Raw genomic sequence first — 17,588 nt, 5'->3', positions numbered from 1 at the left:
TAAGAGATTCATCCCACAAAATACAATCCGTGAGACCGTCTCACATAAGTTTTTGTCTTCCAAAAAATAAGAAATCGAAACCAAACCATTAATCATAGTTGTAATTTTATCTAATCATGAATGGGACCATAAATTATAGTATATTAAATTTTGGGATTATATATCTTGAATCATATAGCTTAAACTATTTGACCTATTACTTTTTTCCTAATAAAAAGTTAGATACTCATAATTTGTAGTATAAGTTTAATTAATTTTATTATGTTAATATCTAAAAATAGCATTTTCAACTGCTAAGTCAAATATCATTTCAATTGAAATTCCACAATTAGTCGGTAAATCAAACTCACTTGAAAGCCCGCCTTTCTTCACCTATACGTTCGGAATTGTCCCCATTTTCAAGAATTGGTGCTTCTTCAATCCCTTTTCCGTTCAATAACAGGTAATCTAAATCTCAAGAACAGTTCCTTTCTTGAACTTATTTTTCCCTTCTTCTTTTGGCAGATTGGACTCTTGTTAATTTCTTGTTTAGACGTGAATTTCTGCGAATGGGAAGATTATTTAGGGTCTATTTTGAAGATTCGGACTACTTTATATGCAAGACCTGCGGAACCCACATCGCCCTACAAGAAAGCTACGATGCTGAGGAAGAGGTACGTGTCGTTCCATGTTTTCTTTTCCTGTAGTCATTTAATGTTTGGGTTATAGGTAGTGATAATATTGAATTATGTACTGGTCTGGTGAGTGATCATGAAAGGAAATGGCATCATCTTACAAACAGTTCTTGTTTTTGTCTTTTCATTATAACATGAAGTTCTTGTTAGGACTGAATTTTCATTATACCAGTAAAGATATCGGCTTTGCAAACCCTCCACTCGAATTCAAAAATCAAAGCCTCGGGAAATCGAGGGTGATGGAGCGATATACCCCGCTCCCTCGAAAAAATTTGAAATTTTTCAAGAAATACTAGTTTCTCTTCCCCAATATAATTTTTGGGTCCGGGGACCTGATCGCATTATTAGCTGGTGTGCTGTCAAAGATAGCACTTAAAGTTTCTGAGTGAAATACACATTGCAGAAAGATTGTTTGAAATGTTGCTTGTTATTTCGAGCTGTTTTAGATGCTATCCTTGTAATTTCATCGGATCATTGAGATGCTATTGTGTTTATAAAGATCACATGTCTACCATGTACACCGGTTTCTCTCTATTAAGCATTGTGACGGCAGATGCAACATGTCTTGATTTTCCTTATATTTTTCATTTTCTCTTTTTGGCAGATAGAGCCTGGTTCCCTTGAAGGTCTCTTCCTCGACGTGTAAGTTACTTTCTCCGAGTCCAACAAGAGAAATTATCTCAAACTTGAAAAAATCTTAGTCTTTGATGGCTTCAGTTAGATCTGAGAAGCAAGTTTGTACTTACAGATTAAGTTGCTTGAAAACTTTGGCAATGCTATCTATTTATCTTGCACATGAATGCAGTGTGAACGTGGAAGTCAACTGATCAACAGCGACCATATATTGGGATTCACACAATTTCTGATATATACTGTGTCAAATGTGGCGATATATTGGGATTCAAATATGTAAGATTCTGCATCTTTATCTCTGCTTTTTCAAGCCAGACATTTGATTATCCGAACGTCCCCATGTAATAGAACCTCCCCATGTAATAGATACATACTATCGTCGGCGAAAGAATTATTAAGAATGATCTGCTGCAGCTAAGAATGTAAGATTGTTACCAAATAGTACTACTATGGTATATCACTTACTTTAGCACTCTGCAATGCCAAGTTATGTTAATTCCTTGCAATTCTTGTCTTTTGAAAACTTTTTAACAGGGATAAAATCTTGTTGCGGAATTGAGATTTGAAACGGAAAAGAACTTATCATGGAACATCGAGTTGATTCTTACATATCCTTTGATATGTAGGAATTCTTCTGTACTTAGAGTTTTCATTGTTGGTTTCAGGTTGGAGTGAATTACCTTGATCATGACATATGTTCTGATTGTAATTTTTGGGAAACAAGTCTAGTACAAGTTGTAGTTTTACTATATTTTTGGGTTTGAATATATGCGGTTATATAGGCGTAAAGTAAGCGAATCGAGCCGAATATGAAAGAAAAATTAATTTGAGCCCCGTTAAGGAGTATGTAGACTAAGTGAGAGACAAACAAAATTGATAACTTGAATTTTACCTTAGCAAATATGAGTATTTATAGGTGAATTAACGGCCTAATTTTTTGGCATAAAATCCATGATTGACTATAATTATCAATTTTTATGCTAAAGAGAATAAAACCAATTTCTTAATGGATTTATAATCTATAAAAGCTTAATTTAATAATAATATTCTATAATAATTGATGTAATTTAAACGTTTTTCCGGATACCGGAAATTAATTTGGGATTTTTTTATGAAATTTATTATATTAAGTGACGATGTATCTTGAGTTCCTCCCTAGATTGTTTGCATAAGTTTTTGTACAGCCTACACTGGACATCTCCAGGAAATAACCAAACATCTAGAACGTCAACACCAAACAACAGGTTGACAGTTGCACAATTCCACAATCCAATAATACATGATAATTCAAAATTACATAGATTCTGCCACATGACTAAGAGTACAACGCAAAGTAAAAATCTTAATCTTCCAGATGATGTTGTCAATACAAGGTGCTTCTTCTTCGAACAGTACTCTATTATGTGCATTTTATATGTTATAAACAGCAGTTTCCAGAACTGTACAACATATCTTGGACAGGGCAGAGTTGCCTCTGTATACTTCTTCATATGCCTTCAAGACCATGTTGTGGATCCCATAAGCTTCCGCATTCCTAACCAATCTCGAACAACATTCCATGCGCTTTTAGAAATATGACATGCGAAGAATAAATGTGCGGCAGATTCCTCACTCTGATTACAAAATACATTATTCTTGTTTTCAATGTAACATTATATGTCTCTAATAAGAAAATTACCATGAGAAAGACTTCCATACAAGAGGTTTCCATGGCCAATGCCCCACCTTCTGTATAAAGAAGTCATTAGGTCTGGTAAGCCATCCATCGTGACTGAACCAATATTCCAGCAACATAGCTGCACTCTCGGCCATGTGCTATCTCTGTATAAGAGTGTGTCGTATCCTTAGAATTTGTAAAAATTAGTGGTGATGCATCCTTGTCCATCCCTTGAGTGCATCTCATTAATCCATTTCACCCATAAAATATCCTTCTACATATGGATTTTCCACTATTTTAAGCAAGAAGTGCATTGCTCTAACCCATCAATTTTCATCCTCGGTTTACATAACATGTTCCAAGAAATAAGATGGTGTTTGTCGGGCTAAACAAACTTCCTACAAATTGTTTAGATGTTATCAATAATATTAGAAGGAAAGTGGTAGTATAAAAATCCAAAAGCACTCAACTCCTTGAATTAACGAGCGAAATCAATTTAATGTTCCCGGCATACGACAAAGAATGTCTTGGCCAAGAGCTTATTTTAGCATTAATCGCATCCACAAGAATACTATAATTTGAAGTCATCAACCTCGAAGAAGCCTGTGCTACATGTGATTCAAAGATCTCGATAACACCTCAAGGCATAAAGTAAAAAAATATTCCATCAAGAATTTGGGAGTTCAAAAGTATGGGCCCTTTAGGTCTATATGAGGTATTTTTACTAATGAACTATAGATGATAAGAGAGCTCGGATCATTAGGAAAACTGCCCAGACTCCTCAATCTTATGTGAAATGATGATAAATGCATTAAAAAAAACTCCTATGATATGGATATGCAATTCGATCTGGTTCATGAAAAATATTATTTTTATATAAAATATTATTACGTTTTTTTTGTAAATATAGACCGAGTCAACCCATCTCATAAATATAAATCCGTGAAATAGTTTCAAACGATGTTATTATACGGGCTTAGGAAGTTGTAGTCATTCATTAGATAGATATAATATCACACCGAGGTACTAAAATTCATGATAATTATATGTGTGTATATACATATAAAATATATTATTATTAATTAATTTTTGGTTTTTATTTTACATAAAATACCTCCGTTGTTTTTAAAATTCATCACCCGATTTAAAGGAGGAAAGGTTGATAAATTTATTTTATTTAGTAATAACATTTTCCCATTTATCTATATATATAATATAAAAATACTTCAACTTAGGACAAATTTTGTTGGCGCAAGTGGCTTTAAAGTGCCCCAAATTAATAATGTGGACTAACTTGCATTTTGGGGGAAAGGATAAATGATTCAGCGCGATTCTTTCGTCGAACACCAAATTTCAATCTTGATTCCCCTTAAATTCCACTAAATCATCCTCGATTACGAGACCAAATCCCCGAATTTGGCCTCGAATCAAACCAATTCTCAGCTGAATTTCACCTGAGATCCCAAGAAGCTCGCTTTCTAGGGTTTTCAGTGTCCGAGTCCCCTTATTTCATTTCAAGAGATGATTGTCAATCCCTATAACTCCCTCGATTCCAGCTCAAAATCAATAAATGAGACGGTGGATGGCTCGCACCACTTTACCATCCGTGGGTACTCCTTGGCTAAGGGTATGGGTCCAGGAAAATACATTTCGTCCGATACTTTCAGCGTGGGTGGCTACGAATGGGCTATCTACTTCTACCCTGACGGGAAGAACGTCGAGGATTCCTCGCTGTATGTGTCTGTTTTCATTGCGTTGGCGAGCGAGGGCACGGATGTGAGAGCACTCTTTGAACTGACTCTTTTGGACCAGAGTGGCAAAGGGAAGCATAAAGTGCACAGTCATTTTGATCGGGCTCTGGAGAGCGGGCCTTACTCTCTGAAATATAGGGGAAGCATGTGGTATGCATCTTCTTGTTGTGCTTGATTTTGTATGTGTTTTGTTTTGGGTTCATGATTTTCTTGTGATTTTCATGATAAATTGTTTTGGCTCTTTCTTTCTCCCTTTTTTGGCGAAATGGAGATTATTGGATTGGAGCGATACTATTTAGATTTTATTTAAATCTTTAATTGATACTGTGATCTATGATTTTAGGACGTGTGGGTTTAAGATGATCAAGAAGTACTAAAAAAAAACTGATTTTATCAAATTATCACGATCATCTTAGCACATTTCTGATAGTGGGTTGTCTATATGGTTATCAGTTCTCCAAAACTAAGAGATTTTCTGAAACGTAATCTCATAAACCAAGATCTCTTACCAACTAAGTGGATCGATTGAGTGCTAACCCTGGGGGGTTGCTTAACCACCTGATTTTATCAAATTATCCTAAACGAAAATTGAGTTGTTTGTGTATTCATAATTTAGCTACGCAGAAGTGTAGTTGAGGCTGAGGAGTGATAGAATTATTGAGCTCAACAGAACCCACAAATACCTGTGTCTATTAGTGTTAGTAGCATTGAAATTCTCATTCATTCAGCACTACACTTGCAATGATTTGGAATTCAATTACTTTTTTAAAAAATAGAAAAAGAAAAATTGATGTTATTTGATACAGGAAAAGAAGTATTACTTTTCGTTGGATAATTTTTTGTAAGTTTCTGCTTATTTGTCGATAATTTTTTGTTGTTCTTTTAAGTAAAGAGAGTGCATTTACTGTGTGTGGAATTGGTGATTGGATGGAATTGAAAAAAAAATTATCTGATTCTCCTTATACCGAATTCTTTGATCTATTTGAATGGCTTATTGCTCCCAACTATTAATAAGCTCTACTTGCTTGCTTTGCAGGGGATACAAACGGTTTTTTAGGAGGACTTCGTTAGAAGCTTCTGATTTTCTGAAGGATGATTGTCTTGCCATGCATTGTACTGTGGGAGTTGTTAGAACTCGTGTAGAAGGACCAAAATCTTACAATGTTCTCGTCCCACCATCAGACATGGGTCAGAGTTTCAAGTACTTGCTGGATACTGAACTTAGCTGTGATGTAGTTTTCCAAGTTGGGGAAGAGACATTCAAGGCCCATAAATTGATACTTGCTGCTCGTTCTCCTGTATTTAGAGCACAATTTTTTGGTCATGTTGGAAATCCTAATAGTGACAAAGTAGAACTCGAAGATATTGAACCTTCTATTTTCAAGGTAATGCATTTGTTTCTTCCCAACACCCCCAAAAATAAATAAAATTTCAAAATGTTTGATACCGTGAAATATCTGAAATATCAGGTCTTTCTTAATGAACTACATTGAATTGCGAGGATCCAATTTTGTGCAGGCACTGCTACACTTCATTTACTCTGACAGTCTTCCCATTTTTCATGAAATAATTGACTCCACATCTATGTCCACCTATGCAATCATGATGCAGCATCTACTAGCTGCTGCAGACCGTTTTGGGTTAGATAGATTGAAACAGCTATGTGAAGCAAAATTGTGTGAAGATGTTAGTGCTGATACAGTAGCGACAACTCTTTCTCTAGCAGAGCAGCATCACTGCTCGCAGCTGAAGTCCATATGTTTGAAATTTGCGGCAACAAACTTGGGAGGTGCGTGTAGTCCGTAGATCTGAGTGGTCCAATGTTTCAGGTTATGCCATTTTAATTCTTCAGCCTGTTATCTGCAGGTATGCTTGATGCGATGACATGAATGCCCATTGACTAGGGAGATTTTATGGTCATCTACTGTTGTAGTCATCTGCTATTAAATGTCTGGAAAGTGTTTTTGTATCTCCCTGATTTGTATATAGAAGACATATCATGGAATTTGTTCTTTTTCCTGGAAATATTTTGAACGCTTACATTTTACACTTAATGATAGACTAGTTTACAAAGCAAGTTGCTCAATCTCCCATCAATGGTGGTATTTTCGGTCATCTACTTTAAATTATCTTAAATTAATATATAGTATATAAAAATTGTCCACGGAGGGTTTAAAAAAAAGTCTATGGAGGTTCTTCTAGCTTCTGGTTGTGGTGAAATTGTTTGAAAACTTACATCTTACACTTGATGTGCTAATTTTAGCGCTAGAAAAGTGTTTTCTTTTTTAGAAAAAACATTTCAGCTCAATTGTGGTTTTTTTAATAGTTTTCATTTGTTTCCAAATATACTAATGTGTGACTAAGGAAAATGTTCTGGGCCTCTAGCACTATGGGACACTTCTTTAGTTTCCATACATATTTCTATTAATCGATCTAAGTCTCAGTGTGCTTTGTGCTTTGGGTTATTTTCGTCTTTATATTCTTTTTTTTATCCTCAAAGAAATTGATATCTGGTGGCAGAGGATTTGCAATGGCCCCGGCAAATGCGTGACATTTTCAAATTGCAAAACAAAAGATGTGTAAAACAAAAGGATCTGATAGAGTGAGGAAGTCTTATATCCAATCCCTCTACATGAATGTGACAATGAAGAGGAAAATCCTCAGTTAAATATCCATACAAGTCCTATTGAGTGATTGCATCTTTCCAAACTAATCCAAATTATTTTAGAGAACCAATGCAATGTGGCTCTTCTTTATGCGAAGCACATCATAACAATTGAAAGTTTTTGATTCGTCTATCATTATAAATCTAGAGGCTGCATAGAGTTTTTCTGCAGTGGTATGGTTTCATATATTTCGCAAGCATGTTTTGTTTGTGACTTTATTATTCAAAGCTACAAGTGTCATGTCCAGCTTTGAGAATGATGTGTTACTCGACACAAACATCAATTTTCTGTACATGTAGTATGATCTAGAATCTTATGTAGAGCCATATTTGGTAATCCCTTCTTCTGTACAATGCGACTGTTGTTTCATTGCTGGTAGAAACAGCATTTCTGCCTTATTGTCCCAACGAAAGGCAGAAGTGGTTTAGCTCTGTTTAATTCTACGTATGAAGTATATCTTGAAACATTTATTTTGGGATTGGCAAGATTTATCCTAAAGGCATTTTGTTTTATCTATCTGAAGAAGTTTTGGTCTAATAAGTTACGAAAAATTGTTAGTGTACCATTGCAGCATTCAAGTGGTGCTTTGTCATGATCCTAGGAAATTTTTGATCTATTATATGGTGTTAGAAATGTATGCTTCGATTTTATCTATTTGGTAAGATGTGTCTATATAAACCTGTGGTTTTTAATTTTCCATGCCAGGGTGGAGGGGAGTTGTGAATAATTTCTCTTTCATTTCTTGTGAACTTAACATGGAACAGAAATCTATACCTTGGGGTAGATTAAATCTTTTTGCGACAGCTTTTCAACACTGTTCAACAGTTGGATATGAGTGGTATCATATGTCTCGTTGCTGAAGACTTCGTATGTATCTTGTAAAAAGGCTAGATCCAATCTGGATTTTTTTGTAGTTGGGAAAATGTTTGCTACTATTGGCGTTTAAGAAAAAGATGTCTGGTATTGGTTTTATGATGGATAGTAAAATAATTTAAATTTCGGATTCTCTACTAATTTTTGCTTTTGTGTGACTTTACTTGCAAAATCCATTATTAGTTTACAGATAGATGATTGGATAAACATCACGAGAGTGTATTTCTCTTAGAAAGGTTTGATCAAGGATACTATTTCTTTTGTTCGGTGGATATTTTTTTTTAATGATATTTTTTTTGTGAGTTGTGTCATGATTGTGCATTGTTTTGTGTAGAGAATCGAAGCATCCAACCGGTGTGAATGTAGTTATAGTATTACGTATATACAGAATCTTCTTCAAGCTTCAAAATAGAGTTATAAAGAATACACTTTGCAGTATAATCCCGTTGGCTTTTTCTCCTTTATCCCCATTGCTTAAAATTTGATGAATTAGAATGTCTTTATTCACAACATTTCTAAAACGTTGACTATTTGTAACAGTGGTCATGGAATCGGAAGGATTCAAGCACTTAGAAGAGAGCTGCCCCTCGCTCTTATCAGAACTGCTGGAAACGGTTGCATTAGTCGATGAGAAGTCAAATCTTGTATCAGGTAAGAAACGCAGTGGCAGCAGTATTTTCGGGTTAGATTTGGCTGCCGATGGTGGTGGTGTAGCAGAATCTGGTAATCCTAGTGGTAGGCGGCTGTGTAGGCGGATCTAATGTTGTGAAGCAAGCATATTGATAAAACATACTAAAAAACTCTAGTTCTATTGTATCGTGTTTATAGAAGTTAACTTTTACATGTATCAGTCGAATACTTTGTTCCGAACATTGGAATTTTGTTTATTGTTGTATGCATGCCATTGTCGGGTTTGTAACCGATGTTTGTTGTGCTTATTCTAAGTGCGACTTGATGATTTGTTGTTGATTTAATCCATGCGTCGTGGACACATCGCCTGGCATATGATGTTCACGTCTATATCTGTGGGGATGGAGGGAAACGATATTGTTGTTCGATGTAGATTAACGAGAATATGGATCAGGAGGCGAACATAACCATCGAAATATTCAGGAGGCGTGAAATCATTACTTATAATTCACAAGAAAATTTATGATGTGGAGGGATATACTGACACTGAGTTAGCTTGGTTCTTGCATGTTTTGATTTTCAGATTTTTTACACAAATTATTGTAGATAACATGTTCATCTTCTCCGAGAAATAGGTAGATCTTGAATAGGAAAGTAACTGTGTTTTTGTGTGTGTATATATTATATGTGTGTATGTATGTATGCGAGATGTAATTGCATGTTGAGTAGGTCTCTTGTGAGACGGTCTCACGAAGCTTTATCTGTGAGACGGATCAATCCTATCGGTATTCACAATAAAAAAATAATATTCTTATAAAAAAAGTAATATTTTTTCATGGATTACCTAAATAAGAAATTCGTCTCACAAAATACTACCCGTGAGATCGTCTCACATAAGTTTTTGTTCTTTTTCACGATAAAAAGTAATACTCTTAGCATAAAAAGTAATATTTTTTCATGGATGATCCAAATAAGAGATCTGTTTCACAAAATACGACAGTTGAAATCGTCTCACATAAGTTTTTGTCTTGCGTGTTTGCCATCATGTGTACCAATAAATCAGCATGTTCTTTTTTATGGTGTATAAATAATAAGAAGCAACAATACCCAAGTCCATAAGTTGATATTCAGAACAAATTATTTGCATAATTTAAAATTTTCTGATCATTTCTAGACGAATTAATGTATTTATACTCTGAACCACAAATATGTATGTTCTAAACGACATTCACACCATATTAATTTTTGGTCATGAAAATGATAGGACATGTTTCAATAAAAGTTCTATTAAAAAAGGAAAAAATACTCTGTTTCTTTTTTTAAGTTAACAAATATTGATGTTATATTAATATAGAAATCACTATCCAATGTTTGTCCTAAACTTCTAATATACCCCTTTTCGATAGTAACTTTACTTCTACGGTAAGATAAGATATTATAAAATAAAAGCTGATTGTTTTATATATAAAAAAAATTACATTTTGTGTTCAAAAAAGACACATTTGCATTTTTAGTTATATAATAATTAGTATATAATGTTAATATAATAATTTGATTTCGTTTTCAATTTTAGTTTTTAATGAGAATGATGACTTATATCAGATATCGATATCAATAATTTTCAGTGAAACATAATCCTTTACTGTACTACATAAATCTAGAAAGACAAAAATTTGTGAGAAATGATGTCATGAGTCGTATTTTATGAGACATATCTCTTATTTGGGTCATCCATGAAAAAATATTATTTTTTATGCTAAGAGTATTACTTTTTATTTTGAATATCGGTAGGATTGACATTTCTCATAGATAAAAAATCGTGAGACCGTCTTACAAAAGAGTTGTTCTTTTAAAAAAATTTAAATTAGTTAACTAAGATGATTACAATTAACATGAAAGAAAAAATGTAAAAAGTGCAAAATATATGCAACGGTAATAATGATAATTATTATACAGCGTGGCAACAGAAGAAACAAAACTCGGAGGATACTAGTTGAATGACGTCTCACACACACTCGAGATCTGCAGATTTCTACGGAAAAATGAAGGAATTGAGCTATGGCGGAGGAGGATCCAATCCATTCAAATCCGCAGCTGTGATCAAAATCTCCGCATTTGTCTTCGTTTCACTCGCGTTCTTCTACTTAGGCAACCATTTCTCTAATGGCTCCTCTCTACAGCTCACGTTCTTCTCCTCTCACCAAAGCCCGCAATCCCAAAAGCCACCGGATTCCGCAGTAGTTGGGTTCTCTCCAAATCTCAACAAAAGCTTCGATCTTTCTTCGCTTATAAACGGTACCGCCTCGTCGCCGAGAGATGGGAATCAACAGCAGTTGCAGACCGTGGCTCCGCCTCCGCCTCCGCCTCCGGTGCTATTGGATAGGACGGGGGTGGTGGATGAGAATGGGAAGATGACGGACGATTTTGAGGTGGGGGATTATGACCCGAAGGTGACGGAGGATTTGGGGAGTGATAACGTGAGTGTGGGTGTGGCGAATGTTGGGAAAGGAGATGACAGGGTTAGGGTTAGAATTGAGAAGTTTCAGATATGTCCGGAGATAATGAGGGAATATATACCGTGTTTGGACAACGAAGAGGCGATTAAGAAGCTGAATTCCACGGAGAAAGGTGAGAAATTTGAGCGGCATTGCCCCGAGAAGGGGAAGGAGTTGAATTGCGTGATCCCTGCTCCTAAAGGGTACAGAGCTCCCATTCCATGGCCCAAAAGTCGTGATGAGGTTATCATTTTTCGATACTTTTAACATGTTTTATCCTTTAGTGTTTTCCTCGTGTTTGTTAATTGTTTGCGAGCATCATGATTTCGATAATGTTGAAGCTATTTGTTTCAATTACGTGAATTATTTATCACTGTGCAGATGTGTTGTTTCTCTTGGTGTCTTGACTTCCGGGTCAAAATTGTTATGTTCTAGGTGCTAATTGAGTTATAAAGAATACACTTAATAGAAATGTTATTCAGTCTGTGATTGCACTGTTATGTGGATTAGAAAGCTTAAAAATTGGGATAGTTTATCGAAGTTCGGTTAGATAACACAAGCTATAATCAGTAATCTATATATGGGAGTTATAATCCAATTATTGTCCTATATAGGTGTGGTTTAGCAATGTTCCTCATGCTCGTCTAGCTGAGGATAAAGGGGGTCAGAATTGGATCACAATTGACAAGGACAAGTTCAAGTTTCCTGGAGGTGGTACCCAGTTCATTCACGGAGCAGATCAGTACTTGGATCAGATTGAAAAGGTAGTAAATTATGATATTATGTAGCTTCCAAACTTCTAATTCATTTAATTGGCTTTAACAAAGAAGGAAACTATCAATTTACGTATAATACTTTCGCATTTGGTTATATTGTCTAGATGCTCCCGGAGATTGCGTTTGGCCGACATACTCGAGTTGTTCTGGATGTTGGCTGTGGCGTTGCAAGTTTTGGCGCTTACTTATTTTCTAGGAATGTCACCACCTTATCTGTGGCCCCAAAAGATGTTCATGAGAACCAAATTCAGTTTGCACTTGAGCGTGGAGTACCTGCAATGGTGGCTGCATTCGCAACTCGACGGCTGCTTTATCCAAGTCAGGCATTTGACTTGATACATTGTTCCAGGTGTAGGATCAACTGGACTCGGGATGGTATGATTAGTTAGCTTCTATATCATTCCATTCCTGAATTTGTTGAAGAATCTTTTAGTCAATCTACATTTATAACTTGTTATGTTTGTGAAGATTGTCAACACATTTATTATTTATTGTAAGTGTTGTAAAATTTTGCTCTGTAAGATGGGCTTTCGTGGTTTCTGAAATAATGTTCAACTCCAGTCACATAAGCTTAGTGAATGTTTATGCTTTAAAAATTGGGAAATCTAGAATGAAGTTTATTTAACAGGTTTTATAATTTTATGTGCCTGTTTGAAGGCTTGTTATGATTAGCTTATGTTGTCTGTCTGCTGTTCCTTTTGGTTTTGTTAGACGTCTTTATGACTAGCATTTTTTACCCATGTAATTATGTTTAAGGCAGTAGCTTTTTCCATAAATTTCTGGTGTAAAATTAATTGAAAAAATCTGCTTTAGATTGTATCATGATTCTCGTTGTAGATGAGGAACCATCACAGATGGGATGGATGGGAGGCTTGAACATAGTTGGTACCTATTTATGTGGTCTTGTGCTGTACGTTAGGCCATTATCTTTTGCAATATAAGTTACTGATTTCTAGTTTTTCTTTGGATTTACTGCCTCATTGGACTTACATCCACCCTAGTAGTAATATTGCTATCTGTAAAATGTGCTTCATTGAAATATCAAATGTCATAAGATTTTCTATGGATACCCAAGTCAATAATGTTACTCTCTCGTTTGTTTTATTCTATCATACATTTGTCGCTTTGTAGATGGGATCTTGCTACTTGAGGTCAATAGGATGCTTCGAGCTGGTGGATATTTTGCTTGGGCTGCACAACCTGTTTATAAGCATGAAACAGCCCTTGAAGAACAATGGGAAGGTAAATTATGTGGAATTTTGATATGAACTTGAATCATCGCCCATTCTGAAATCTTCCGAAACATGTTCTCCAATAGAATCCGACAGTTCATTGACTTTTGGTGTATTAACTGTGTATGAAAATTATTTGCTATATACTAAACTGGTAACACTGTTAGTGCTTGTGGGAGACATTAATATTTGATGTCTTCTTGCTTTATCTGTGTCTCAGGGTTCCAGGCTATCATATATGAGCAAAGAGCAGTCTTTTGTTAATCCCGTTTAACTTTTTGTTGTTCCCAGAGATGCTTAACCTTACCAGTCGTCTTTGTTGGAAACTTGTAAAGAAGGAGGGTTACATTGCGATATGGCAGAAGCCCTTGAATAACAGCTGCTATTTGAGCCGCGAGGAGGGAACCCAACCACCCTTGTGTGAACCTGATGATGATCCAGATAGTGTTTGGTACAAATCCGAACATTTTGGTTTTCTCTTACTGTCATTGTAGAAGAAATGTAGGCAGTCAAGGTTTAAATTTTTGCTATAAGATTATTTTTCATACAAAGTGCATCTGCCTTGAGATAAACAACTTAACAGCAGGAGATTGTAATATGTTGTTGATAGCGTCGTTTTACCTTCTTGTTACATTCTATCCTTCTAAACACATGTAAGGGTGGATAAATATAATGTTATTGGCAGAATGTATAGGCTATGGTATGAATCTGAGAATGTTTATGATAATTTGCGACTGTTGCATGAAGATTTTACTTTGTTACTGCAGTAATGTGTGTCACTCAGTGAGAGGCACGATTAAAGAAATTAGGTTGGCACATGTTTTTTATTGTGAGATAATGTTCGTTAATGTGAATTTTTCCTATTGAACGAGGGACCGAAAAATATGATGTGGGAGAGGAATGTCTTTTTACATTGGAGGATAACTGCTTGGCCTAGTGGAGTGATTTTAAATATTGCACATAGATTTAAATGGCCTTTTATATTATGACCTGACATAAGAGTAATCAGTGAGAAGTGAACAAAATTAGGTATTTAAATTCTCATTATTTTTCCATTTTATGTTAGGTATGTTGATTTGAAGCCATGCATAACACGTTTGCCTGAAGAAGGATATGGATCAAATGTTACCGCTTGGCCAGAACGCTTGCAGAACCCTCCAGATAGGCTTCAGAGCATACAAATTGATGCATACATATCAAGGAAAGAGCTTTTCAAGGCAGAATCAAGATATTGGAAAGAAACAATTGAAGGTTATGTACGCGCTTTACATTGGCGTGAGTTCAAACTTCGAAATGTGTTGGATATGAGAGCAGGCTTTGGAGGGTAATCTTTTACACTTGAATTTTTATCTTCGTTTTACTGCCACTTGTTTTAGACAAACTAATGGTTCAATTACCGACAGTTTTGCAGCAGCACTAATTGAAAATCAGTTGGATTGTTGGGTGCTCAATGTTGTCCCAGTTAGTGGACACAATACATTGCCTGTCATATATGATCGTGGCCTCATAGGAGTTATGCACGATTGGTAAGAATATGTCCATACTTTTTCTCCATCGCTTTAACTAAGACATGTATCAGATACATGTTAATTAATTAAAAATCAGTTTCTTTACAACATACCCGCCTGCTAACTTTCTTCTGTAGTGTTCCTCCTTCCATAAATGAATACCATGTAAAGAAATGATGAGTAACTGTGGAATGAGTTGTATTTGCAGTGAACTGCATCTGATAATAAAGCTAAAAATGTACATTAAACTTTAGCTATAATGAATGATGAAAATACATTCAACTTGTCAGGTGTGAGCCATTCGACACATATCCGAGAACATATGACTTAATTCATGCTTCTGGACTTCTATCAGTTGAGCAAAAAAGGTACGCCTAACTTGTATCACATATCTCCCTTGGATTGTGCTTGAATTGATGGATTTGGTTTGGATGACGGGGGATGATTTGAGAAATGGATTTCACATGTCACTCATCTTGGATGTACTTGAAATTCTCCATAACTACTACTGGGTCGAGTAATTTAATATATAGTAGATTTGAAATTCATTTGAATTTTGTCGATCTGAACAAGTCGAAATTGAAATCAAATCATCATTTTAGATCCATCAATCTAAGCACAACCTTGCATCTTTTCTATTCGCTTCTGCTGCATTTATGTTGTATAACGTTCTCTGGTGTTACTATGGAGAACATAATGCTTTATATGTCATTGAATTTTTTGCATTCTTTAGTTGACACAAGCATTAGAGTATGTCACGTTTGCAATTCTTGGTACTTTACAGTTAGAAAATTGATACTATCATAATCTTCTGTGCTTTACGTTCAATATAGGCCTTGAATACCACACTGACATGTTATACCCTTATATTTGATTGATATCCATACATCAGATGCAATCTCTCCACCATCATGCTTGAAATGGATCGAATTTTGAGGCCTGATGGACGTGTATATATTCGTGATACTCTCGCTATAATGGATGAACTTAAAGAGATTGGAACAGCCTTGGGTTGGCATGTATCAATGAGGGATACATCTGAGGGTCCTCATGCCAGTTATAGGATTTTGACATGCGACAAACGACTAGTACGTTCGTAAAATGATGAGGTATGGATTTTGAATTTGTGGGTTTTAGCTTGAAATGTGTTTTCTTCTGTTGAACACGTTCAAATAAAACTTTTTTGAATGGGTGCTTTCTGAAAATCGTCCGCAGCTGTACAAAATTCATTTTCTCAAGGAATTTTAAGCTCTACATTTGAAAAGTTAACACGGCATAGTTCCTGGCTTCTCCGGGCGTTCAATGTTATTTTTCTTGGTAAATGCAGTTCTATTTCATGTTTTTACATTGTAAATGTACAAAAATTTGATGGCTAATATATTATTAGCTATCTTCCATACCGAATACTTACAACTTTATTATTCTTAGCCCTGAAACTTTCTGACAATCCACTTGAAATTGCACATTTATTGACATGTAACCCATAATTTGAAATAATATTTACTGTTGTCAATAAATTATGATGGTGAATGATTACAAAGATATATAATATCATGCTAACATAACTCTAGGAGAGGTAGTTTACCAGTACTTAGGACACGAGGTGAGGCAAATGGTACACCAAAAAAATGTTGCTAAATGGCATCATCCGAACAAGTTTCCCTGTACATCGGTTAAAGACTCAACTTCAACCGTGTGCCTCGTCCATTTGGCGACAAGGACCAGGTTATGAGGTGCTACTTTCTCCCGGATTCGGTAAGTCCACACCCCTTCCTGGATCTCCAGTATTGTAATCAAACATGGTTATCAAAATTCTTGGAATAGAGAGAGATCTTTAATTCTGCACTCGATATGGGGGTGGAAATGTTGCATCTTGTCTTCAACTTGAAGAAGTCATAAGTTATTTTTCTAGAGAATCTACTTTCTTTGTTTAGGATGACAACATAGATACCTGTCGTTTGCTACTTTGTGCCGTAGCTGTTGAAGACACGATATTATTCCCGCCGGATGTCCCTGCTGCGTCCACATTCAAGAGGGATACTGTGTGGTACGATGGTTACGTAGTAGTATATGGAGCAGTAGTGCAATGAATTCACTGCATCTTTGTTGTCAAACAAATACATCTTGATTATTGACGTGGGATAATTGTTAGTAGGATTTTTCAAAATAATCCATTGAAATTATAATATATATATATATATCTAAAAATCTTTTGGAGGAACGAGCTTTTGGGGTTTTAAGCGTCGACAAAAATTATGTCTTTGCTTCTTTCAACAAAAAAACACATCAAAAACTTTTGAAGACTATTGAAAAATGATTAGTTTAATCGAATAAATCTTTGAATAATCAATCGCTAAATCGTCTTTCTTCACTTCAACACTAACATGTTAATTTAAATTTTATTGCACATATTTTTACACATGAATACTTCAAAGTTAAAATATTGCTAATTATTGAAATGTTTCTATATTATCATATATGTAGGGAATTCTTGGTTGTTGAATACTAAATTATAGATGTTATATATATGTTGAATCATGTGAATTGAAGGAGGGAAAGGTTGGAATTTCAGGAGTTCCAAATTTATTTTAATTAGCCAAACAACACGTTAATCGAGGATTATATATATTTTTGATACAGTTGTTTTCTATCGTGTTTATCTTCTTGTTTATTACCGAAGTGATATTCATTTA

The 17,588-nt window shown here is 35.2% G+C and overlaps 2 protein-coding genes and 1 long non-coding RNA gene across 11 annotated transcripts; all 3 read left to right on the top strand.

Annotated features, from left to right (window-relative positions):
* The first annotated feature begins 322 nt into the window (after positions 1 to 322).
* On the top strand, positions 323 to 2,289 carry LOC142524798 (uncharacterized). 2 transcript variants are annotated; one of them, XR_012814968.1, is made up of 6 exons: positions 323 to 408; positions 505 to 653; positions 1,279 to 1,316; positions 1,480 to 1,583; positions 1,674 to 1,729; positions 1,842 to 2,289. It is a non-coding gene; the product is annotated as an uncharacterized LOC142524798 (long non-coding RNA). The 2 variants fall into 2 exon arrangements; XR_012814969.1 differs by having other exon boundaries at positions 343 to 442.
* A 1,935-nt stretch (positions 2,290 to 4,224) lies between these two features.
* LOC142524097 (BTB/POZ and MATH domain-containing protein 3-like) lies at positions 4,225 to 9,192 on the top strand. Of its 5 annotated transcripts, XR_012814828.1 has the most exons (6): positions 4,225 to 4,865; positions 5,752 to 6,100; positions 6,234 to 6,504; positions 6,582 to 7,497; positions 7,531 to 8,699; positions 8,795 to 9,192. XR_012814828.1 is itself a non-coding variant. In XM_075627834.1 (4 exons), the coding sequence occupies exons 1-3, from the start codon at positions 4,486 to 4,488 to the stop codon at positions 6,519 to 6,521; spliced, it is 1,017 nt and encodes a 338-aa protein (XP_075483949.1). In that variant the 5' UTR covers positions 4,225 to 4,485; the 3' UTR covers positions 6,522 to 6,544; positions 8,795 to 9,004. The 5 variants fall into 5 exon arrangements, 2 of the variants coding, with proteins under 2 accessions (XP_075483949.1, XP_075483948.1); XR_012814827.1 differs by having other exon boundaries at positions 6,582 to 8,699; XR_012814829.1 differs by having other exon boundaries at positions 6,582 to 8,689; positions 8,795 to 9,004.
* A 1,660-nt stretch (positions 9,193 to 10,852) lies between these two features.
* On the top strand, positions 10,853 to 17,027 carry LOC142524315 (putative methyltransferase PMT12). 4 transcript variants are annotated; one of them, XR_012814867.1, is made up of 11 exons: positions 10,853 to 11,622; positions 11,994 to 12,143; positions 12,260 to 12,530; positions 13,287 to 13,397; positions 13,679 to 13,838; positions 14,454 to 14,711; positions 14,791 to 14,913; positions 15,186 to 15,263; positions 15,788 to 16,004; positions 16,467 to 16,650; positions 16,830 to 17,025. XR_012814867.1 is itself a non-coding variant. In XM_075628243.1 (10 exons), the coding sequence occupies exons 1-9, from the start codon at positions 10,882 to 10,884 to the stop codon at positions 15,993 to 15,995; spliced, it is 2,100 nt and encodes a 699-aa protein (XP_075484358.1). In that variant the 5' UTR covers positions 10,853 to 10,881; the 3' UTR covers positions 15,996 to 16,004; positions 16,467 to 17,027. The 4 variants fall into 4 exon arrangements, 3 of the variants coding, with proteins under 3 accessions (XP_075484358.1, XP_075484357.1, XP_075484356.1); XM_075628243.1 differs by having other exon boundaries at positions 16,467 to 17,027; XM_075628242.1 differs by lacking the exons at positions 16,467 to 16,650; positions 16,830 to 17,025 and adding an exon at positions 16,111 to 16,294.
* Positions 17,028 to 17,588: the final 561 nt, after the last annotated feature.

Source organism: Primulina tabacum, chromosome 14 (genome assembly GCF_025594145.1).
Source record: "Primulina tabacum isolate GXHZ01 chromosome 14, ASM2559414v2, whole genome shotgun sequence".
Lineage (NCBI taxonomy): Eukaryota > Viridiplantae > Streptophyta > Magnoliopsida > Lamiales > Gesneriaceae > Primulina > Primulina tabacum.
The sequence above is the reverse complement of the archived record's forward strand: the minus strand, read 5'-3'. Positions and strand labels throughout refer to the sequence as shown.